Source organism: Lissotriton helveticus, chromosome 3_1, assembly GCF_964261635.1.
Source record: "Lissotriton helveticus chromosome 3_1, aLisHel1.1, whole genome shotgun sequence".
In the NCBI taxonomy this organism is placed as follows: Eukaryota; Metazoa; Chordata; class Amphibia; order Caudata; family Salamandridae; genus Lissotriton; species Lissotriton helveticus.
Window position 1 is genome coordinate 995,009,247 of NC_136061.1, and position 24,734 is coordinate 995,033,980.

The 24,734-nt window shown below is 45.7% G+C and overlaps 1 protein-coding gene across 4 annotated transcripts in view; it reads left to right on the forward strand.

Moving 5' to 3' along the window:
* The window catches only part of SESTD1 (SEC14 and spectrin domain containing 1), a 372,853-nt gene that overhangs the window by 21,317 nt on the left and 326,802 nt on the right, over positions 1-24,734 (forward strand). For all 4 annotated transcript variants that reach the window (XM_078681488.1, XM_078681487.1, XM_078681489.1 and 1 more), the window contains exon 2: positions 7,798-7,877. In XM_078681488.1, the coding sequence (XP_078537614.1) occupies positions 7,808-7,877 (70 nt within the window). In that variant the 5' untranslated portion in view covers positions 7,798-7,807. The remainder of the gene's footprint in view (positions 1-7,797; positions 7,878-24,734) is intronic.

Sequence of the window (24,734 nt, forward strand, 5' to 3'; positions counted from 1 at the left end):
CCTCACCAGCACCCTGGCCATTGAATTGTAACCCTTCACGATTTCTGACTTGAAAGTTAAACAGCCTGAAAAACATAACCACCACTGCTGCTACTTCTGAGACTAATTCAGAATGTAAAGTCAATTTGCTTAAAATGAATGATATCTAGCTCCACGCACAAGCCTGTAAAAACATGTGACCCTATGCTTTTTTCTCCATGGCTGAAGGACCACAGCAATTTGTTCCTAGAAACACAAATGATTCTTTGGATTTGATATGAAATTTGCCATGTGAGTGTGTTAGGGCGCCAGTGGCAGCTGCCCCTCCAAGTTTCCCTGACACCGAGGGCAACTCATTCCCCAGAATACAGTCTGTTGGCATCTGGGGACTAACTATGACCCTCCTCTGGGCCACCTCTCCACCCTTCTCTAGGGATACCAGGGCCATAGGGCAGAAGAAGCCCTGTCCATGGGCTGGAGTTACTCCACACACCTGGCCGGTGTACTGCTCTGGGGAAACTAGCCTTTCCCCTACCCTGGTCTGGCTAACCCCGGTGTTTGTTCAGAGCCGTGACTGGGACCCCATTCACTGTCACCTGGTGGAAGTGACGACTTCCACCCTCAGGGATCACCAACTCACCCTTTGAGTCCACCTCCCAACTAAGGGAGATCCCAACATGGTCTATGACCTGCTCCTGTGGACTGCTTACCCTGAAGGCCACATTGGCCACCCTGCACAGGTCCCACCAGTGGGTGGTTTCTTAGGACAGACAGAGTCCCCCTACTTGTGTTCTACCGGGAAACAATCAAAGCAGCGGGGTTGTAAATGGGGTGCCCTGGGCCACCGCCCACCAGAACCTCCCCCTGTTTCTCAGAAGGGGCATGGGAACCCTTTCCTCCCCACTTAGCTTGGGATTGTCGGTGTCTCCCTCGACCTGGATCCTGAATCACCTTTCTTGGGGTCACTCTCAACTACCTTCTTTTGGACCCTGGTGCGGACCCAGAGGTCCGCCTCCATAGCAAGCTCCCTGTGAACAGTGAGCCTACTATCAACCAGGTGTTGGTGCAGATCTGGAAAACAAAGACTGAACAGGTGCTCTTGTGCAATCAAATGATATAGCCCCTGGTAATCCTTTACCTCACTGCCCTTCGCCCGACAATCCAGCGCCTTGCAATGGAATCGCATCCCAGGACTTCCGCGCGTGCTAGACGTCTGACGTACATTACGGTGCCCTGCAGGCTTATCAGGGTCCTGCAATCCACGTAACAGTGAATCCCGATATTATTTTGGGAAATGAAGAAATATGATTGCCCCCGGGTAACACGAACTGGCTTAAAAGCATTAGGGGATTCCCACTGGGACTAGTGATGATTTCCGATTATCGGTGCAACAGCGTTGTTAGGCAAAACACGGGATTCTGAAAAGGTTACCAAATGTTTGAACTCTTGAAAGTCATCATAGCCTTGAAAGAGTGTCCAGAGGACGAAACAAATGTCTGCTGCTTCTTGTTGAATAACAATGTTGTACTCGGATTCATTCATGAATTAAAAGAGTACCACTCATGGCCGGACTGGATTTATTTACCAAGGACTGGGGATTAGAAAAGGAGAAAAAAACTGCAGTGTGTGAGCTTCGGTGCCGTGGTTGTGTTACTTAACTTACTCCATAAAGATTCGTCAGCCCAGGTAGCATTTGCTGACATTTCTTGAATACCCTCGCAAGTCTCCGTCAAAACTGCTTGAATAAAATTGACAGCAATTCCGGGCAAAGGCAGCTAGTAATTTGGACCCCTTCCACAGAAGACTAGTTAGTAACTTGACTGCAAAGAAACTGAACAGCCAGTGTGTAAACTTGGTTCTTGTTGAAACATGTTTTCTGTCTATATGGCAATAGTTGAAATGTTTCTGCATTGTGCACCAACCCTGGTTTTCTTGCTTCTTTCTTATACAAATTGCCATGAAACGCACTCGTATTCCAATCTTTGTTGTCAAGCTATCCTGGAGTGTCTTCCTTTGTATGATGCGGGATGGTAGAATTCTCCTTGTAAGACATTCCCTTTGTCTAAATGCTGGCTCTTGATTGTGTGCAAGACTCTGTAATGCAGAGTGCAGGATCAAATTAGGAGGACGGTTGACCAGCCAAGTCTATTCCTGAAGAGCTACTCCTGCCTCTCCTAAGCTCAGCCCAGTCTTTATTCAGATTAACAGGATCTTTTGAGATGGAGGATTGTGGGTTGCATTTGGTGTGCTGTGAATCCTAAGGAGTACATCATTTTTGTATTGGCTTACATAAGACAATTTCATGTTTTTACAAAAAACACTTCTCTCGCGAAGGGCCATAAACAGATCGACAACCAGTTCTTTCTAGGCCACGAACATCGTGTTATGCAAACAAATTACCACTCTTACTCACAGAGTGGCAGCTTTTTGCCTCGGGGGGTTGCAGAAGCACCACAGGTGATGAATGACGGATGGTTTGTCTGTTAAAGTCACTCCACTGTCCCCACACGTCCCCTTATCATCAGTGAGTTGCAGGCACCTGCTGTATAACTTAACAATAGAAACTTCCAGTAATGCATCTGTGAAGTCTGTCATTGATAACGAATCTAATTTGTTAATCGTGTCCCTTGGCATTCCTTTTTCTATCGTTTGTACCCGAATAATGGTCTTCAAACTGCTCTGGGATGCTTTCTTGCATTTTTTTTATGGCCCTACATTGTGCGACCCTTGACTAACTCTTTCTGCTCCCTCACGTTCTGGTAGAAACATGTCATATCACAGAGTCTCTCTTGGAACACACAGTTCAAACGACCCAGTAATCTACTGCTATTTTGTCACTTTTGTGTAAAGTATTCATTATTCTTCCTTTTTTCTTACAAAGAAAATAGGAGTAAGGCTCATTTACAGTGGACGAAGTACTCTTATCTCTGAAATCACCTTCCGTTGCCTTTTAGAGTCTATTCTTGCAACTGGTATTACCTTCTGAAAAACAGATACCTATAAATCTTGGAGTCTTGGTAATAATACCTCAATGAGTGGATAAGCCAAAGAAACGATTCGAGAAATAATACTTTGATGGCGTGATCCTTGTTGATCAAAAACAACAAAGGAGTGATACATAAAAAATAAGTAACAATTATTTTTACACAGGATTAGTATAATAGAAGAGAGGAACATTTCAAAGTTTGAAAATAAAACCCTCACTCACCAACATAGTTGATAACATGCTTCATCATGTTTTTTTTTTACCAAGGAGACCAGGTATCTCCTTGGTATGGTACCACGTCTGTGTTACAGCGGAGCAGATTTCAAACAAAAAAGTGAAATTAGAAGTGAATATCAGTGTGTGATTTAAAAAATGAAGTGCTGTCATCTAAATATGAAATTTTAATACAGAGTCAGAACATCATTATTAAAAATGAAGCGGACACTAATGACCTTCAATTCGAGTCAACTATGTCCTTAAAAACTAATAGGTCGACATGTTTCTGCTTCGGATATGCTATCTTAGCCAAGCTTTCATCAGTACCAAAGGTGTTGAAAAATTCCCAGGCGGTATACGCACCCTAAGGCGCATCCTAACCTTGAGAATGTGTGTGCAATTATTTTTCAACTCACGGTTTTACCCCGTTGATGTAAAGCCACAGAACTTCCAGGCTCTACCAATTCTTATTAGATAGGGAATGTGCTCCCTGGACTTAGCGGCAGGGATAATCTTCACGGCCAGGATATTTTTCTCCCTGCCGACTCCCCGCATTGGACCTAATTCGATCACTTCCGCCGTCCGAAAGGTGATCCTTGTTGATGCATTGAAGGTTTTGACATACTTCCCATATCTCTTTAATGGACTTGTCTCCTAAGAGCTACCCTGTTCTACTAGACCAGCTTTCTTCCCAGGCAGGTCACCGATTGTTGGTTCTACCTGGGGAATAATGCTGCTTTACCTCTCTACAGATAAGGTTTAATTTGAATTACTCTTGTGATCCAGAATCTTGTTATTGGCTGCCTCCAAGATGAGGATTTTATCCCAAGAGAGCTTAAAGGAACTGTAGGATACATTTCTGGACCACCCGTCACCTGTTGTATGTTGGAGCACAAGTGTACCTCAGTGGCAGTTAACTGGTATGTTTGTGATCAGGCAGCATCATTTCTGCAAATTATTTTTCTCCATGTGACCATCCAAGTTTGAGCTCAGTTGTGGCAACGGTTATTGCTGTGGTTGCATCATTTGTGGGTGCTGCTTTTGTGCGGCTGTGGTCCATGCTGCGTTGCTAAATGTGGTTTCTGCTCTAGTTCCTGATGTAGATGTGCAGCTGTGTCACAGAGAGCACCTTTGTCATTGTGCTCCTTTGTTAGAGGCCGCATTTGTGTCTAGAACGCTCAGTTGTGCAATCCCGGATACGTACAAATGTGTTAGTGCCTTTGCTAATGCAAAAAACCCAGTGCAAACATCGACACTGAAAGACCTTCTATGTATTCTTGTTATCATCACATGAGTTCTGGCAGAGAGCTAAAACTCTCTCTAGCTAGACTTAAATAAGTGGACACTAAATTAGAACTGAGGAATACAATATTTTGGTCTGTCATTATGCAAATGAAAATGCGATGATCTCTGAATGATGAAAGATTGAGTCCACCTTTATAGTATTTACACACGTGGCCTTCTACTCTGTCTCAGATTTCCACTGCAAAATAATCATTCCACAGCACTATTTTAAAGAATGCAGAAGCAATTGGGCTGGTGAGATGGAGAGGCGGGCACTCTAGAAGATGTAAAAACTGGAAAAATAAGTTCAGTTGCTAACTGCTAAAACAATCCTATGTGCTGAGTTTGGTTTATAATGTTTGAAAGACGTGCTTTTTTGGTATGTACATTCTGAGCTCTGAAGAGGTGGTCAAAGAGTAAGTAGTGTATTGCATTATTAGTAGGTCCTCTTAATCAGTGTGCCTTAGTGCGTATGTCACTTTTTCATGTGAACTTCTGTATCATTTATTATAAAATGTATGCAAAATGTGTTCGGAATATTTCACAATCGAGGTCATAGCTGTGTGGTACTCTCAGCTACTCCTGTCTTTTAAGCCGTCAGCACTGTGCAAGCTGTCCTTGGTAGCTCGTAGTTTATAATAGGAAAAACAAAAAGGCACTTCCCAGAATACAAAGCGTCAGTGTGTAATGAGTTAGGACTGGCTAAATGTGTCACACATTACATGTTTGCCCCTTCCTTGTGTGCACATCGCCGGTGGGTGAGGAGTTGGTTGGTAGTGATATTGAGGGTGAAGAACATTTCAGCTGAAGAGGTCTGTCAGTTGTTGTGCATGTTCTCCAAAAGTGGCTGAGTGGGCCAGCAGACGTAAAACTTGTGGATCACTGTCACACCGCCATGAGATACGAAGCACACCTTTACCCAGCAGCACTTTGCATGCTCACTCTTGCAGACCTATATCAAACGGGGACAAAAACCTTGTCTTGAACCTCCGAATGTATTTATATTTATGTGTGGCGCACCATCCTAGCACGCAAAGCTTTGGGCCCTGTTGGGAAGGAGGGTGGTCAGTGTTGGCCGAGAAAGCTGGACAAGGGAAAGGTGGATGCCCCAGGCTCAAGGAGGGGCAGAACTTATAGAGGCGATTAGGAGGGGACGTGGGTGCAAGCTTAGCATCCCAACACAGGAGAAGATGGGGAGATGAATGAGAACTAGAGAGAGAGGGAATGGCCAGGGAGACATGGCAAATCACATAATTCTAAGTAATTTGGCCTTTAAAAAACAAAACAAATTTGGGCTGACTAAAGGTGTCTCGTGGCATGAGGAGTAGTGTGCAATTGTGAAATGCATTATATATTCAGTACTAATTGTGTAGCATTAACGTAGGATATTGACACTGGCGAAAGAATAGGATAAAATGGGATTTAACCCCTATAAATAAGTGTCAGTCCATGGCTAAGCACTGAAGGATGACGAGTATTGAGGAGTTACTGAGAGGCTGATGAATTTGAGCTCTAGGACAAGGCAATTTTAGAGGACAGTGCAAGCGAAGAAGCCTATAGTCCATGAGATGGCTGGTGAGGGACACCCATTAACGCTATTCATCCACCATGAACATGCTAGCCAGTCTATCAATGCATCAGTCTGCAAACTTGCCATCATCCACTGTTCTACTCGTTATCCATGGACTTGCATTCATTCATCCATCATCATTCACCCATCAAATCATGCATACATTTTCCATCTATAGATCCACCCTCCATTCTTTTATCAACCATGCATCCATCTGCCATGTCTTTACGCATCTGTCAACTTTCTACGCACTTTTCAGCTTTCTATGCACTTTTCCGATTTAACAGCTCCATTTAGCCGTCCATAAACTATCCATCTACTCCCGGTTGTCATTAAATCCTCCACCCATCAATTCTGTTCCTGCTTCGCTCCTTCCGACTCACTCTTCCCCCAATTCGGCAGTGAGTCCATCGTTGGTTGAATGATTTATAGAGATCTGCGAACACTACTCAAACCATGGCTTGTCATAGTCATCCCTCTAAACCCTGACATTCTTCTTGTTCTCACCTTGACCTTGCCGCATTGTTACCCTCTTTGAGACACTCAATATATGTGAATTTGTGTCAGGGTTACATGCATTGTTACTAGGGCCAGTTCTAGGATTTGCGAGGCCCTGGGCTAAAAGAGAATGTGCGAGGCCCCTCTAATTTCGATAAGTGGCCCCTTGCAAGGAGACCATTCACAGACACTGCGGGACGCCCCTTGTCCAGCATTTTTGCGACCCCACAGTTTTAACTTTTAGGCCACAAGCAATTCTCACACCTTAAGTCCGATAGGTGTGAGAATTGCTTGTGGGCTAAAAGTTTAAACTGTGGGGGCGCAAAAATGCTGGACAATGGGCCTGTGTCTGTGAATGGGTCTCCTTGCAATTGGGACAAGAGGAAGTGTCTCCTTCCCCTATGCCTCCAGACACCATCCCTGAGAGGCCCTGGGAGGGGGTGGGGCCACCCATGGACCCTAATTGCAAGGAGACACCTTTCTTTGAAATGGATAGCCAGGGAAACAACAGGACACCCCACCAGTGCGGGGCCCCATGCTGGTGGGCTGAGTGCAAGGTCCTGGGCAGCTGCCCACACTGCCCATGCCTAGCGCCGGCCCTGATTGTTACTTCTGTGCTGTAACTGTGTATGACAGTAAAGCTTGTGCTGCTGCTGTTTTTCTGCTGCTTGTCTGTTTCTTACCGGAGCGTTAGAAAAGCTTTTATCTGGTAAAAAGCTAAAGCGATTGGCATAGTCGAAACTGTCTTCTTTCATTCAGAAACTTACAACTTGCTTGTGCATTTTTGGCAAACATTTTTTCGTTCAAATTCTACATTACATGTGACTGCAATGCTGGCTTTCTTTGTCTCATGACTATAATAACGTATATGCTTCCGTTTTACTGCCATAACTATACTGTAGGGTTTCAGCCTCTACAGAGTTGTTAAGAATTAACAACATCCAACTATGAAAAGAGAAATGTGTGCCTGCATGTCTTTAATCAAAAATGTATTAATGGTTGAATGTAAACACGTTGATCATGCCGAAAAAGGGCTGTTTTACAAATAAATAGTCTTCCAAAGTAAGCTCTTTCAAGAAAGGCGCTGCTGCAATCATTTGGGCAGACTTTTAAACTTGGGAATGTTAATTATAGTTTGCATGTGGCTGGTTTGTTCCACTCTCGGAAATGCAATTAGTCCAATACCTGCCTCGCATGCACCATCTGCATTGTAAAGTGTCAACATCTAATTTCTTATTCGTTCTTCCTGTGTATTTTCCTCCAGAGCGGAGTAAATGAGAGACCACAAAATGGACGCTACAGTGATCTTGCCCATTTTGAAGAAAAAATTAGCTTACCTCTCAGGTAAGTGTTTGAATTTTCTTATTTTCTTGCTGCATTTTGGATCGTGGAGTTCCCCATGTACATTTTCGTATATTCAGTAAAACGCAATAACTTTAACCTGGCTTTTTGCGGTAGAAGGGGACTTTACGAGCGAGTCAACGTCCAGATTGAGGCTTGCCTACAATAAATTATGTTTCTTAAGGTACGTTATTGCAGGCAGCTGTGGGCTAGACCGGTTAGCAATTATTGCTGAAGTGTACACACTAAATTGGTGTCAGACCTCATTAAAACCATGTGTTTGGTACAAGTTTCATGTTTTAATGAGGGTGGCTAGGTAACGATATGGAGTTCAACAAAATGATAATTGAAAACTTTGTATGGTAAACAACATAATTAGAAAATACTGCCCTCTGAACTCTGCTCGGCCTTTTCTGTTGTTCAGTGATTTGAAGTTATATAACTAATTTTGCCTTGGGAGTGAATTTTCTGCAACGGAAGACAGCTCGCGAAGGGTGGTCCAGATCCATAGAATGTACTCGTGCCCAGACCCTAAAAAGAACGTTATCTTAGACATAGTCCATACATTATTTAACTATCATTTATTAAAATTGTTTTCTGGCTAATGATCTAAAGTAACTCAGTGATTGGTACCTTGGAGTCTTACCATTCCACATTAAAAAAGCCCATGCAACTGAATCTTTCATGTTCTCAAAACATGAGGTTCCACCAGGAAAAATGTCAGGGGCATGTGTGGCTGTAGATAGACATGCTGTGCATGCTTCCACCATCTGGTGTTGGGCTCGGATAATTGCAAGTTATTTTTCTTCAAAGAATGTTTTGGAGTCATGAGGATGTGTGACTCCTCTCGGTGATAGTGCGCATGGGCGTTGTAGAAAGCTGGCTCTGTATATACTGTACCAAAGTAAGGAACAGTGGGCCCAGAGTCCAGTGCATCTCCAAACGCTTACAGAGGTTAAAGTAGATAATACCTTACTTATTTGTGGTAGTGTGGGTGAGCAGTAAGGCTTTATCAGGGGATAGTGTTGAGCATTTATTGTACACACACTAAAAGACTGAACTCTGACCAATTGTTTTGTAGAACAATATTTCTTTGTTGTATTTTTTTTATAGAACCAAGCAGGATTTGGTATAGGTAAATATAATGGTACTTGTCAAGACAGAATGTTAAAAAGCAAGCTGATGAAAAATGACTTTTCTTACAGGTTTGTAAAAATATGCCAATACACTTGTGATTTCTTTTGGATTGCTTTTGATTATTTTTCAGGATTACTTTTTCTACTCAGTGTGATATGCTTGGATATCATCACAATGGTGTCAGTCACAGGGTCTAATGCACAATCTAGTGCTGGTAGACAGCTGCACACCTCACTCTCCGCAGTGGCGAAACTCACAAAACCTTTCCAAGTGGCGGCCGTTTCTAGAACCAGGACCCCAAGACATTCTTATAGAAGATGCTTCTCTGACAGGATGGGGAGCCTATCTGCAAACAATTCAGGGTGTGTGGGATCCCAAACACCAGGTTCTCCACTTCAGTTACCTAGAGCTGCAAGCTGTTCACCTAGCATTGAAAGCGTTCCGAACTCACCTGATCAACAGGGTTCTACTGATCCAAACAGACAACATAACCACCATGTACTGTCTACTAAAACAAGGGGACTCACTTTGCAATTATCACACGTAGCACAAACAATCTGATGCTTGGCCGTACATCACAACATTTATCTCCTGGCAGAGCATGCAATAGGCACAATAAACCAAGTTGCAGACCTTCTCAGCAGGACACCGCAACAAATACATGAGTAGGAACTCCACCCCCAAATACTCCAACCATATTTTTTCAAGTGGGAGTTTCCGCAAATAGACCTATTTGCAACCCCAGAAAATGCTAAATGCCCAAACGTTGTGACCACGTTCCCAAACCCACTATCCAAAAGCAAATCCCTATGGATGAACTGATTCGGGATATTTGCTTGTACTTTTCCCTCTCTCCCACTACTTCCATTTGTGGCCAGAAAACTAGTTTTCATGGTTCACCACACTATTAGATCTCTCCCAAGTTCCTCAAGAGAAACTTCCACTCAACCTGGGTCTTCTCACTCAGAACCATGGCAAAATCCGACATCACAATCCCAACGAGATGAACCTTGCCATATGGCTCCTGAATTCCTAAAACATGGACATCTAAACCTTTCACAACAATGTATGGATATTCTTAAGGAAGATCGTAGACCTACAACTAGAAAATGCTACTCATCTAAATGGAAAAGATTTGTGCACTATTGCCAGATGCAAAAAGTTAACCCTTTACAAGCACAAGTACCAACAATTTATTATCTGTTGCATCTTCAAACATCAGGCTTCGCCTACAGTTCACTATGCTTACACCTTGCTGCCATTGCAGCCTATCTGCAAAATAGACACCATTTGTCCTTATTCAAAATACCAGTCATTAAAGCATTCATGGAGCGACTTAATAATAATTCCCCCTAAACTCCCACCAGCGGCAGCATGGAAGTTAAATATTGTGCTAGCAAGGGTCATGGGGCCTCCATTTGAGCCACTAAATTCATGCCAACTCCCATACTTGGCTATTAAGAATGCTACTTCCAAAGATATCACTTCACTCAGACGTGTCCGTGAGCTCCAGGCACTAACCTTAGAAGAACCATTCTTCTAACTCCATAGAGACAGAGTTGTGCTCAGAACAAACACAAATTTCTTCCCAAGGTAGTCTTACCCTTCCAGATTAATTAATTAATTAATTAATTAATTAATATTATTACCGATCTACTTTCCACAACCTGATTCAGTTGTAGAAAGAGCCCTGCTTACTCTGGCCGTCAAAAGAGCTTTAATGTAGTATATCGACAGAACCCAAACATTTACGAAAACTAAACAATTATTTATTGCTTTCTCATTGTAATCTCTAGGTGGATAGTTAAATGCATTCATACTTTTCTTGTGAGTTTTATATAGCGCAAACTAGACCTGATGATATCCGGTATCAAAGCGCTTTACATGAGCACCAGTTTTCGTTACAGATGGACACATTGATTTTTGTTCGGCACGGGGAGATTAAGTGCTTTGCCCAGTTTCACAGGATGTTGAGTGTCGTTGCCGAGACACTTGTTATGCTAAAGCTAAAAGACTTCTACTTGTTCCCCCTAGGTCTTACTCAACTAGTAAAATAGGAGCTGCTATTGCTTTTTTACGGAACATCCCTATTGCTGACATTTGCATCATCAAACCCTCAGGTGACCTCCGGAGATACACATTGCGGATTGACTCGCTCCAAAGGAAACGGGACGCGAGCCACATCTAACTGATAAAACTCACCCAGCCGTATATGGGCAGTTTAATTGATAAAAGGACTCCCGTTTGAAGACCCACCAGACAACGTATCCAGGACTCAACAAAGTGCGGTCTATGAGTGACCGCCGTGATTAATAAAGAGTTGATTTTGAACTGAAGCTTAGATCGGCTGATCTAGTGACTTGATTTAGCCTGTCGGTCCTGAGGAGAACCCCGTATTTGAGGGGTTCAAAAGCGTCGACCTTTGTGTGGCCAATTGCGTGTACATAATATGAAAATATTTGAAAAATGTTGTGATTTTTTGAACTTACTCTTTTTTGGCCTATAGTTTAATTGCATTTTTTGACTGGGTATTGTTTTGTATTTTTGTAAAGTGGGTAGGTTGTAGGGCTATTGGAATGTGTGGTGAGTGGGAGTACTGGTTGATTATGAAAGTATGTCAGAAAAGGTTGGATGGAATGGGTATGAAAGTGAATTGACAGTGGGTGGAGGAATGCTCTAAAAGGAGAATTTTTGTGGTGTGATGAAAATACATTTTTAATGTTAATGAATTATGTCTATGGAATTCATATATGTGATTATTGTTATGAATACATTTTGAAGACCTTATATGGAAACAGAGGTCACTTGGTTACATTGTTTTACTTCAGTGTGCTGCCGTTGAGATGTGAATTGTATATCAGTATTGCCATTTTGTTGTTTATTGTTGAACTGGGGCTCAGCCTTACTGATTGGAGTCCAAACCTTTCCTTGGTTTTTGGACATTTGGACATTTGCAAAGCAGCAACATCGTCCACACTACACGCTTTTACAAAACATTATTGTGTGGATGTTTTAGTACATAACCAAGCTAATGTTGGAGAAGCAGTACTACGCAGCCCATTTCAAACAACTGCAACCTCCACAGACTAGCCACTGCTTGGGGAGAGGACCTAGTTTATGGTCTATGCACAGCATGTGTATCTACAGCCCCACATGCCTTGATCTAATTATTTTACCTACCCTGTAAGCAGCTGTTCTTGGCATGTAGTGCTGTAGATTCACATGAACCCTTTTGCTTCCCCAGGCGCCTGTGTAGGTCACAGTTTACTGCTTTACATCACTTTAATTTATTTTACTTGCATGGACATCACATTACTTATACTTACTCTAACTCCATTCTCAACTGCCTTCGGCAAAGCAATCTAACAGTAGTTGATGCCCATGCGCAGTATCACCAAGAGGAGTCACCCATTCTTGTGACTAGAAAACATTCTTCGAAGAAAAACAACTTGCAATCATCCGAGCCCAAGGCTAGATGGCAGACCTTTGCATAGCATGTGAATCTACAGCACTACATGCCAAGAACAGATGCTTTCAGGGTAAGTAACACAATTCTTTTAATTATAATGCAGCTGTTGAAATGAAGCCATAGAATTATGTCTGCTTGATATTTGATATTTGTTCTAAAAAACCAAGGGCCCTAGATCTTCTGCACCCCAAACCCAATCGAAGTGATAACCAACCCCTCAGAGGACCACAATGTTTCGAATGTGGCGAATGGGGCCTCATAGCCAGACTATGTCCTAAACACAAAACCACAGAAGAACCCATGGAAATCGAATACCTTCCGAAATCCATCCTTTATACAGCTGAGATGGGGGGACAAACTTTTACGTGAGTGTACAGATGAATGGGAGAAAAGTAAAAGCACTATTAGATTCAGAGTGTAGACAGTCTGTGATACAGAAACATCTCGTGACCCCTTCTCAAATTATTCCTGACGCCACGGTACACATTAGGTGTGTGCATGGCGACGTAAAACCTTACCCTTTAGCCTCAGTGGTACTAATAACACCTCATGGGAACTCCTGTAAAGTCCGGGTCCGGGTGGGGGTGGTAGAGGGTCTGCCCGAAGAATTACTGTTGGGAACAGGAAATCCAGAATTTTTCACATTATTTCCACATAATTTGCAAAATTGGGCCACCTCACAAACAAGACAGGAAAGAACCAAAAGACAATGCCCTGCGTTCACTTCCCCCGAACCTTGGATAATGAAAACGTTTTTGGTTTGCCCAGGCGAATGATGGCACTTTATTCAACGCCTGGGAATCGGCACACCATAACCAGGATAACCCTTCCCCCTCCTATCCTTATTTTCTGATCAAGGATGGTCTGCTATACCGCAAAGGTAGCGCAGAGGACCAGAACAAATCCTAGTTCCTATGGCTTTTAGGGAGCAAATACTATTCTTCACCCACTCTCACCTCACGGCAGGGCGCAGAAAAAACAACACAGAACGTGTTAAGATATTTCTTTTGGCCAGGCGTATATAAAGACATCAAGGTCCATTGTCAAACCTGTCAAGAATGCCAGAAGAAGAATCCTCAAAGGCCACCGGCTGTACCCCTACAACCCATTCCAGTAATAGGAAATCCATTTGAGAAAGTCGGAATGGATTTGATCGGACCCTTACCCCAGACACAGAAAGGGAATCAATATGTATTAGTGATCGTGGATTATGCCACAAGGTTTCCTGAGGTTTTTCCCTAAAAGCTCCAACATCCCGAAATATCGCCGACAAGCTACTGGAACTCTTTTCGAGAGTAGGATTTCCGACGGAAATCCTTACAGACCAAGGGACACCATTCATGACTTGTCTGATGAAGGAAGTCTGACGTACTCTGGATCTACACCACCTTCGAACGTCTGTTTATCACCTCAGACGGATGGCCTCGTTGAGAGATACAACCGAACACTCAAGACCACCTTAAAGAAGATGTTATCTATTGAAGGCAGAGAATGGGATCGGTTATTACCCTTGGCCCTATAGGTCATCAGAGCTCAAGTCCAGAGCAGTTTGGGCTGCTCATCGTTCGAACTTCTATATGGAAGACAACCTAGGTCTTTGCTGGAAATTACAAAGGAAGCCTGGGAACGAGAAACAGAAGAAGAAAACAAAGAGGTGTTGGAATACACCCAACAACTCGGGTCCAAAATCTGGAAATTGAGAGATCTAGCTTATACTCACGTGGGAAAAAAACAAAGAGAAACCAAAAACCCACTACGACCAAGGAAAAAAATAAAGAACTATCCGTAGGGGACTGGGTCTTAGTTTTTCTCCCCTCTTCAACAAAGAAATTCCTCTCAGAATGGTAGGGTCCCTCTAAAGTTGTGGAGGTCATTGGAAACACTTCCTATCGGGTTCAAGTCGTGAACAATCCTATCATATCCATTTATTTAAAAAATGGTTGGGGCCCTTACCGAAGACAGCTCACTTAACTCTTCTTACTACCGACCTGAAGGACACCACTCGTCCCCATCTAGTAATCAACGAAGAACTCTCAGACTCTGCTAAGACCGAATTACATGAGAAACTACTCTCTTTTTTGCATCTTTTTTCTGATATATTCCTGGCAGAACAACTCTCGCTGAGCACTGTATAACAACACCACCAGGAAGGGTAGTAAAACAACGACCATATCGGATACCTGCAGCAAAAAGAGCAGCGGTGAAGAAAGAGGTTCAAGACATGTTACGCCTTGGCGCTATTCGTCCCTCAGTAAGCGAATTGTCTTAGCCTATTGTCATGGTACCAAAACCAGACGGTTCAACTAGATTTTGTATGGACTTCAGGGCCCTAAATGCCATCTCCGCTTTTGATGCCTATCCAATTCCTCGAAAAGATTAACTGATCGAGAAATTAGGGGACGCCAAGTTTATAACCACTTTAGACCTTACCAAAGGTTACTGGCAAGTGCCCCTGAGGGAGGGAGACCTTAAGAAGACAACATTTTCTACGGATGAGGGACTCTATGAATTCAATGTCCTACCTTTTGGGCTACACGGAGCTCCTGCTACATTCCAAAGGTTAATGAACAAAGTCCTTCAGAACCATCATACTTTCTGCTCTGCATACTTAGATGACATAGTGATTTTCAGTAGAACCTGGGAGGAACATTTAAACCATGTCCAGATAGTCCTCCAAGCCTTGAATCAAGCAGGTCTACACATTAACTCCAGAAAATCCAGAGTAGCCTATCAGAAAGTGAAATACCTAGGGTATGTTCTCGGCCATGGAGTAATCGCCCCACAGTCAGAAAAAGTCCGAGCCATAGAAGAGACCCCTTTTCCCTCCAATAAAAGAGACCATAGGGCATTTTTTGGGTCTCTTAGGGTATTATAGACGTTTTATTCCTCAGTTTTCTGAAGTAGCCGCTCCCCTGACCAACCTCCTTCGGAAGGACGTACGGCCCCAGCAGTTCCTTGAACCTAGTCCAGAAATGATCACAGCCTTTCAAAGCCTAAAACAACCATCACCACAAGCCCAGTCTTATCTTCACCCAACTTTGATTAACCTTTCATATTGCATACTAACGCTTCTAATTATGGGTTGGGGGCAGTATTATCTCAAATCTCTGACACAGGAGAAGAACATCCCATCCTGTATATAAGCAGGAAACTGTTTCCTAGAGAAGAAAAATACCCTACGATAGAGAAGGAGTATCTAGCTGTAAAGTGGGTGATAGACAAGTTAAGATATTACCTCAAAGGTTGTCCATTCATACTGTACACTGACCATGCCCCATTACGATGGATGTGTCAAAATGAATCCCAAAATCCGAGAGTGCTGAGGTGGTTCTTAGCACTTCAACCTTTTTCCTTTGAAGTCCGACATCGAAAAGGAAAAGAAAACGGGAGTGCGGATTATCTATCCCGTGTCTTTCCTCTACCCAATCAGGAGATTCCTAGGGAGGGGGTGTGTGACCCGGTGAGGACAGCAGACGAGAAAGGCAACAGTGAATCAGACTGGGGGGATACAAAATCTCCTTTTTCCCCTCTTGCTTTCTTCCCACAGGACGAATGGAGCTTAACAACTCCACCGCTACAGAATACCTATGGGGAAGTACAAGAAGGTCCCTTTAACTCGGGTCAGAACAGAAGCTCTGCCCCTTGGTGACATCACGGGGTTCCCGGAGATCAAGAGAGAGGAAATCCGAAAGTGTGGTGGTTCTTACACCGGAGAGAAGGAGAACACGGCAGCGGCCGAAGGAGGAATATCCTGCGATACAGTCCCTCACGCTCCTGAAGGAGCGTAGCTAAACAAGGTACAGAGACAGGTGGCAGATTGGATAGGCGGGAGGGATAGAGGCATGGTATAACAGCCCGGTCTCTCTCGCATACTCTTCAACCTTCACCCTTTCCCTGGGCACTTTGCACTTACTCTCTTAGTTGCGTGACACGGTGTTTGGTGCTCCTTCACTCCCGCCCCTTACATTGTTCTGATATCCCCGCACTCATACGGGCTTTTCTGTTCCTTTTTTCTTTTTCACGCTACCACGGAGTCTCCTGGAGTTCGATGTGATATAAGAAGGAAAGAAAAGCGGCCCAGATTTCAAAGAGGACTATTTCAAGAAGAAAGTAGATATCAAGCCCTAATAAATAAAAGTTCCTTGCTGTGGAGAAAGAAACAATTATCAAAACAAATGAAATTTTCTCTAAGACCGCAAAGTCTATGTCCCGTTCTTCCCACCCGAGAACAGGGTGCAAAGAAACTCAACATCATTTTGCATACCTTGGTGGTTCCCACGTCTGTCTTCTTTGATACCCTGCATCACCGGACAGCTCCTAGACCGCTGCTACCACTGGTGCCCGGATTCCTGGAACCGGCAATGGCCACCTTTCTCACTCCTACGACGGTGGGTTCTGTACCATCCAGAATCGCCCAAAAATACAAGGCTCCAGCAGAGGACCTCTTGTTTCTGAGGACTTCTCCACCAGCTGATTTGGTCATCGTGGCGGCAGTCATGAAATCCCACTCCGCTTCCATCTCACCCTTGGTGCCCCCTGAGAAGGATAGCAAACAAATGGACTCGTATTGGAGGAAGATGTGCAACACTTCAGCGTCATACATGAATGTTGCCAGTGCCTCTGCCCTTCTCGGGAGATACGACAGATCTCTTTGGGACTCTCTCACCCAAAGAAGACCGGCAGGATTTCACCGAAATCCTACAGGACGGAGGGCTTGTAGCCAATCAAGTAATAAGTGCTGCAGCGGATGCCTCCGATCTCGCCGCTCATGGCTACCCCCATGGAGTCTGCTCACGACGCTCTGCTTGGCTGCGCCTCACAGGCCTCAAGCCTGATACTCAGAAGAAGATGCTGAACCTTCCGTTCAATGGGTCATCTCTGTTTGGGGCTCACGCTGATGACGAGATTAACAAGATGAAGGCTGAGATGGCCACTGTCAAGGCTGTGGGTCTTGAGAAACACAAGGAGTTTAAGAAGCGCTTCCGTCAGGGCGACAAACATTCGTACCAACAGAGGGTTCAAACCCCTCAGTGGTCCGGCCAGAATCAGCAAAGATCTCAGTTCCAACAGAGATGCCCTGGTAGAGGTAGAGGTAATATCTTCAAGCAGCAGCCCACCTCCAAGCAGCCTCCCAAACCTTGAGTCGTTGCTTCCTCCACAACCGTTTGCCACTCCGGTGGGAGGGACTGTAGTGTGTCACCTGGAAGAGTGGAAAACCATAACAAAGGACAAATGGGTGCTGAGTATTGTGCAGCATGATTAATTGATGAGGTTCAAGTCTCCTCCTCCGCAAGGGCCCCCGCAACTCAAGCGCCTTCCTCAAATTCAAAGACAGCTGTTGAAGGACGAAGTTTCTATCCTTCTCACAAAGAAGGCCATAGAGGAGGTCCCTCCCATGCGACAAAATCAGGGATTATACTCCCGCTGCTTTCTAATCCAAAAGCGAGGAGTAGCCAAAGTTTACAGATCTATCCTCGACCTATGCCTGCTGAACAGGTTTATCAGAAAAGAAAAGTTTCATATGCTAGCCCTGCACCAAATCTTTCCACACCTTCACCAGGGAGACTGGATGTGTGCCATCGACCTGCAGGACGCTTACTTTCATATACGTGTCTCAGTAAAGCATCGAAAGTTTCTCAGGTTTCAGATAGACCATCACCACTACCAGTATCGAGTGCTACCGTTCGGCCTCATCCGCCCCACGGACATTCTCCCAAGTGCATGGCGGTGGTGGCTGCCTTCCTCCGCAGGCGTTAGATCTTCATCTATCCCTACCTAGACGACTGGCTCCTAAAAAGCACCACACTTGTTCTGCTGCAGAGCCATCTCTCTTACTGTCTCAAACTGATGCACTCTTTGGGGTTGCAGGTCAACTACAAAAAGTCAGTACTCAATCCCACCCAACGAATACACTATCTGGGCGCCTCCCTGGACACTGCAGAGGCAAGCGTGTGTCCTTCGTAGGAGAGGTTATCATCAATGCTTCTGAAGTGCCGCACCTTGCTAGACACCCAAAGCCCTACAGCCAGACAAGTGTCGTCACTACTGGGATCGATGGCCTCATGCATCTACATTGTGCCCCATGCATCTACATTGTGCCCCATGCACCTACATTGTGCCCCATGCACGCCTTCACATGAGGCCTCTGCAGCACGCACTGGAGGACCAATGGTCTCAGAAATCAGGCCACTGGGAAGATCAAGTCTCTCTCCACCAAGTCTCTCTCCTCCATCAGATGGTGGATGAAACGTTCTCATCTACTGTAAGGGTTCCCGTTTCATCAGTCACCTCCATCGCAGACAGTGGTCACAGATGCCTCAATGCATGGCTGGGGGGCTCATATGGACCAGCTTCAAGTACAAGGTCTCTGGTCCGAAGTAGAAAGAAGCTACCATATCAACTTCTTGGTGCTCTGGGATGTCTATCTGGTGCTCAAGTCCCTCTACCCGTCTCTGCACACCAACCACATTAAAGTTCAGACAGGCAACACAACAACAATGTTCTATCTGAACAAACAAGGAGGCACCAGGTCACGAGTTCTGTCTCTGGAAGCTCAATCTATTTGGCGCTGGCTTCCGGCGAGAGGTCTGTCCATCGTGGCAGTTCATCTCCCAGGAATCCTGAATGTTTAGGCAGACGGCCTAAGCAGAGACTTCGTAGAAGTGCACAACTGGGTGCTCAACGAAGACGTCGCTCAGAAACTGTTTCGGCAATGGGGAGTAACAGGCATAGATCTGTTCGCAGACTCGGCAAACGCAAAATGCCCTGTCTTCGCATCCAGATTCCCCCAGCAGGGATCACGGGGGAATGCACTTTTGATCAGCTGGTCTCAGACATTGCTGTACGCTTTTCCTTCCCTGCCTCTGATCCCCGCAGTGATAAAGGAATTCTACAGGACCAACACCAGGATGATCCTGATAGCGCCGGAGTGGCCACGCCAGTGGTGGTACCCGGATCTCCGCCAGCTGTCAGCGGTTCCTTACCTGAGACTGCCCTGTCGCCAAGACTTGCTGACCAAGGACGGGGGAGGGTGTTTCACCCCAACCTTCCTTCCCTTCGATTGACGGGATGGCTCCTTAGGTCATCCAATATGGCCACCTAGACCTGTCAGCTGACTGCATGAGCATTCTTAAAGAGGCTAAGTGGCCCTCCACTGGAAAGTCTTATGCTTTCAGGTGGAAGAGATTTTACATTTGGTGTATGGACAATTCTCTTGATCCAATCCAAGGTCAGGAGCAGATGATTCTCCCATACTTATTGCATTTTGGACAAGGTCAGGCCTGAAGTACCCCTCCATCAGGGTTCACTTAGCGGCAATAACAGCCTATAGGAAGTCTCCATCTCAAACCTCATTCTTCCTCATGCCTGTGGTCAAAGATTTCTTAGAGGGGCTTAAGAAAGAGGGTGTTGAAATTTTCCACTTAGGAAGTCTGACCGGCTCTTTGTTAATTATGGGATAACTAATACCGGTCTGTCAGCTTCAAAAAAGTCTATCTCGAGATGGATCATCTCCTGTATAGCTCTGTCTTACCAATTAGCTAACAAAGCTTTACAGGGCAAACCTCATGCACATTCTACTAGAGGGAAAGCTTCTACTACAGCTCTCCTTCGAAACATTCCAATATCTGAGATTTGTAAGGCGGCTACATGGCGTTCAGTGCATACCTTTACCCGCCATTAATGTATAGATTCAGATGCACAGGCCGATGCCCAGGTGGGACAGGCCTCTTTAAGGAATTTGTTTGCATAACTGCATTTTAAATGTGATGTTAAGTCACGTTTTTTGCTGTATACTTGGTTACTCGTCCGCGAGACTTTGGGTATGGGCTTGCTAATCTATTCATAGGTTGATCATTGATGAGTATCCCCTGGATGAGAAGGATTAGTTACTTACCTGTAATCCTAGTTCTCATCCAGGGGTATACTCATCAAAGTCATAAGCGCCCCACCCACCTCCCCGGATGAGCATTACTGCAAAGTTATTATATGGTTCGAGGCATGTGGGCTGCTAAATTCATATCTATAGCATAGATCGCCGCCTAGTGTTGGGTCCGGATGATTGCACATTGTTGTCCTGGAAGAGTCTTCGAAGTATCACGAGATAGGTGGCTCCTCCCCTGGACTACAGTGCGCATGGGCATCGACTCCATCCCCAGATTGGTTTTTTCCGCCATTGGGTTCGGATGTGATTTCGACAACTCCTGCTCGGAATCGTTATAGAACTTTTTCAAGGCCAAAAGGCCTTCTCTGAACCGTCGGTATTGTTTGCGTTCGGTCCCGACTATACTCCAACTCGTCGAGTCGGATATCCGGGGAGTCGTGTGACTCTTCGGTGATCGAGGCCCAGTCGACGCAGCAAGACTTCGGCGGTATGGAACGGAGTCCGTTTAAGAACTGTCCCGTGTGTGGCTCGAAGTACCCACACATTGACGTTCCATCCTGTGTGCAACAAGTGCCTGTCGCCGGACCATAACGAGGCCAACCTTATGGCCTGTTCCAGATTTCGATCGAAGAAGACGATCAAGATGCGGCGCGTGGCGCGCCTCGAGGCCCAGCGATCGGCTCCAGCACCGGTGGACATCTTCGACGACGCAGAAGCAGATGAGCAAGAGCTTCAACTGCAGATTTCACCTCCATCGGTGGACGTCGAGTCCGACTACGGAGCGGACGCCGAAAGCCGAGACCTGGAGGAAGTAGTCGAGGAGGTAGGGGACGACGACGAAGCATATGGGGCCATGGAAGATAGCTCGGAGGATGAGCTATGCCCCGTTCGTACTCTTAGAAAGGCTCAGGTCGAGGGATCACCACACGGCCTTACCCAAGACCTTCCACCAAAATCCACGGCCTCGCCTTCCGGCCCGGCTACGGACACTTCAGCGGAGCCGCCATTACCTAAATCGAAACCGAAACTGAAACCATCGGTGTCGACGAAAACAAAGATGGCCGAGACGCCATCGAAACCGAAACCGTCTGCTCCAACATCGACGCCGTCGTCGTCAAAGGCCTCGAAGCCAAAGAAGGCTGTCGACCAGGCAAAGGTGCCGAAGGTGGTCAAGGAGCCAAGCTCGAAGACGGCCGTCCAGCCGGTGTCAAGCAAGGCGGTCGAGCCAAAATCCATGAAGGCGGTCGAGCCTACATCAGGCAAGTCTGTCGAGCCAAAAAGCAGAAGGCCCGTCGAGACGAAGTCACCCAAAAGCCCCGAGCTGAAGTCTGGGGTCCCGACGCCAAAAGTCAAGGCTGCCGTTCCGAAGCCGTCGGTGTCGACGTCTGCGGCCGTAGACAAAGATCGAAACGTGCCGGTCGCGGATCCTCCAGCGCATCGAACACACAAACGAACGCCGTCGACGCTCGAGTCTTCCCCTGGAGGCAGCCCAAGGTCGTCGGTCGGATCGGCGAAACCATCTGCTTCCTTTACGAAGCAGGTCTCGGACTCCCTCGAGCGAATTAGGGACAAGGCTTCGGCATCGGAACCGAAAACGCCTTCCGCACCGAAGCCGTCTGCTCCACCGAAGAAGACTTCGATGCCGATCCTCTACACGTTACCGCCTAAGGTGGCGCCGGAGGCCTTCGCACAACGGTCGGTGCCCAAGGACTCTGAAGTGTCGAAGCCAACTCCCCCGGGCTGGAGTTTGAGTCATCGACAGCCTTTATTAGAAGGGGGGTCGGAGCATTTCATCGATGCCGACACCGGGAAGCTCACGCTTTACAAGAGGAGAATAACATCACAGCCTTTGGAGTCCTTTACAATTCAGCAAAAAACACGAGAGGTACTAAAAGTCTAGAAATGAGAAGTCTACTGGAACCTAATTGTGTCCCGTATTCATGTTCAGACCACACCGTTAATCTAAACAAATGACAGTGTCATGTCAGAGAAGTGAGACAGAGAAGATACAGAGTCTGAAAGACTAGAAAAAGTACCCATCAGCCCACTCAAAAGTGGAATCTCGTCATCTGGGTTATTCAATGTTGGAAAAAGGTGTCCTGTAGGCTCCTCCTCAGGGAGAGTCTGAGGTTGCCTAATGATGGACCCTGGGATCAAGCATCCAACCAACAGAAGACAGTACTCAAAAGAAGAACAGAAAAGGAAAATAATCCTCGTGATTTAAAAATACCTACTTTGATGACATAAAAAACTTTATTGGGTCTGACGGCTCAGTTTTCAATCCGAGGCAACGACGGAGAGTGCGTGGCCTCCTTCCAACCTGAGCTGTTGCCAGGTGAGGTGAGGTTTTTTCTCCCTATAATCAGGGAGAAGATACACCATCTTCCTCTTAATCAATTGGAGAGTGGTTGTAAATCACGTCTTATATCACGATAAGTAAGTGTTGCAGTAGCAAATCATAGGTCCTGAAGAAAGCCGCTCTAGGCTGAAACATGTCGACCAATCAACACACATGGTAGATAGCAATTCCTTGCATGCTATCAGCGCACTGCTTTTAATAATACCACTTTGATGGTCAGACCCAATAAAGTTTTTTATGTCATCAAAGTAGGTATTTTTAAATCACGAGGATTATTTTCCTTTTCTGTTCTTCTTTTGAGCACTGCAACTTTCGCCCCTTCCGCTCACATACTGTCTTCTGTTGGTTGGATGCTTGATCCCAGGGTCCATCATTAGGCAACCTCAGACTCTCCCTGAGGAAGAGCCTACAGGACACCTTTTTCCAACATTGAACAACCCAGATGACGAGATTCCACTTTTGAGTGGGCTGATGGGTACTTTTTCTAGTCTTTCAGACTCTGTATCTTCTCTGTCTCACTTCTCTGACATGACACTGTCATTTGTTTAGATTAACGGTGTGGTCTGAACATGAATACGGGACACAATTAGGTTCCAGTAGACTTCTCATTTCTAGACTTTTAGTACCTCTCGTGTTTTTTGCTGTCAATTTGGGGGACAAGGTACTTTTTCGGTCTATAAACAAATTCCCCTAGGACCCTCCACCACTCCGTTTGTCTTTTTGTTGTCCTTTACAATTCCTCAAAAGCACAAAAAGCCTGCACCGGAAACACCAGTACTGGTTGAACAAATTCTTCCACAGCCTAGAATAAGTGCAACTCCTTCACCCACTTACTCTGATGGAGATGAAGGGGAGCAGGAGGAGGAGTACAACTTTCCTGCAAACACAGAGCCTGATGAGCAACAGGACTCATGGATGGACACAGGTGATCAAGGGGACCAACAAACAGTCCATGACCCTCAGATTTATAACGTAAAAACGTCTCCCACTGAAGATTCTGTGGCATTTAATGCCTTGATTGAAAGGGCAGCTACGAACCATAAAGTGGAAATGCATGCTGACCCTGTGGAGGTTGACTTCCTTTTTGACACTTTCTCCACTGCTGAAAAAACTGTTAAGACTCTTCCCATGCTAAAAGGGGTCCTTAAGCATGCGACTGACATTTTCAAGGAACCCACGAGATCAAGGGTTGTCAACCCTAGGATAGAGAAGAAATACAGGCCGGCACCTGGCGACCCAACCTACATAAAGGGCCAGTTGCCTCTAGACTCTTTGGTGGTCTCCAATGCCCGCAAAAGGGCGAACTCCCAAACCACGGGTGAAGCTCCTCCCCCAGACAAAGAGTCAAAAGTGCTGGAAGAATCGGGGAAGAGAGTAGCAGCTCAGGCGGCCAACATCTGGCGCATCTCAAACACGCAGGCTCTGTTGGCCAGATACGATAGGGCACACTATGACACCCTAGAGCAGCTGTTGCAACACCCTCCAGACCAGTTTAAAGAGGGAGCTGAAATGCTTATCCAGGAGGGAAAGCTCATCTCCAACGCTGCTATAAAGTGTGCGCTACACGTTGCGGACACGGCAGCGAGAGCGATCAACACTAGTGTGATGTTGAGGCGTCCGGCATGGCTCCGCATCTCAGGGTTCAAGCCAGAGATACAAACTACTATCCTCAACCAGCCCGTTAACCCAGACAGGTTATTTGGTCCAGAGGTGGACACCACCCTGGAGAAGATCAAGAAAGATACTGAGACTGCAAAGTCCATGGGTGCTCTCCAGTCACAACAATTTAGAGGGAACACTTTTCGTCGCTCAGGCAATCGAGGTATTAACAGAGGGCACATGTCGCAGCAGACGCCATTCCCTAAAAGTGGTGCGCAATCCTCGTACACCAAGCAGGGCAGAGGTGGATACAGAGGGAACAGTGCCAAGGGTAGAGGCAGAGGCAACAACAGTTCCCGTTCCTCTGCCACCAACAAACAGTGACTCCCTGTCACTGCCCCCCGACCATCCAAC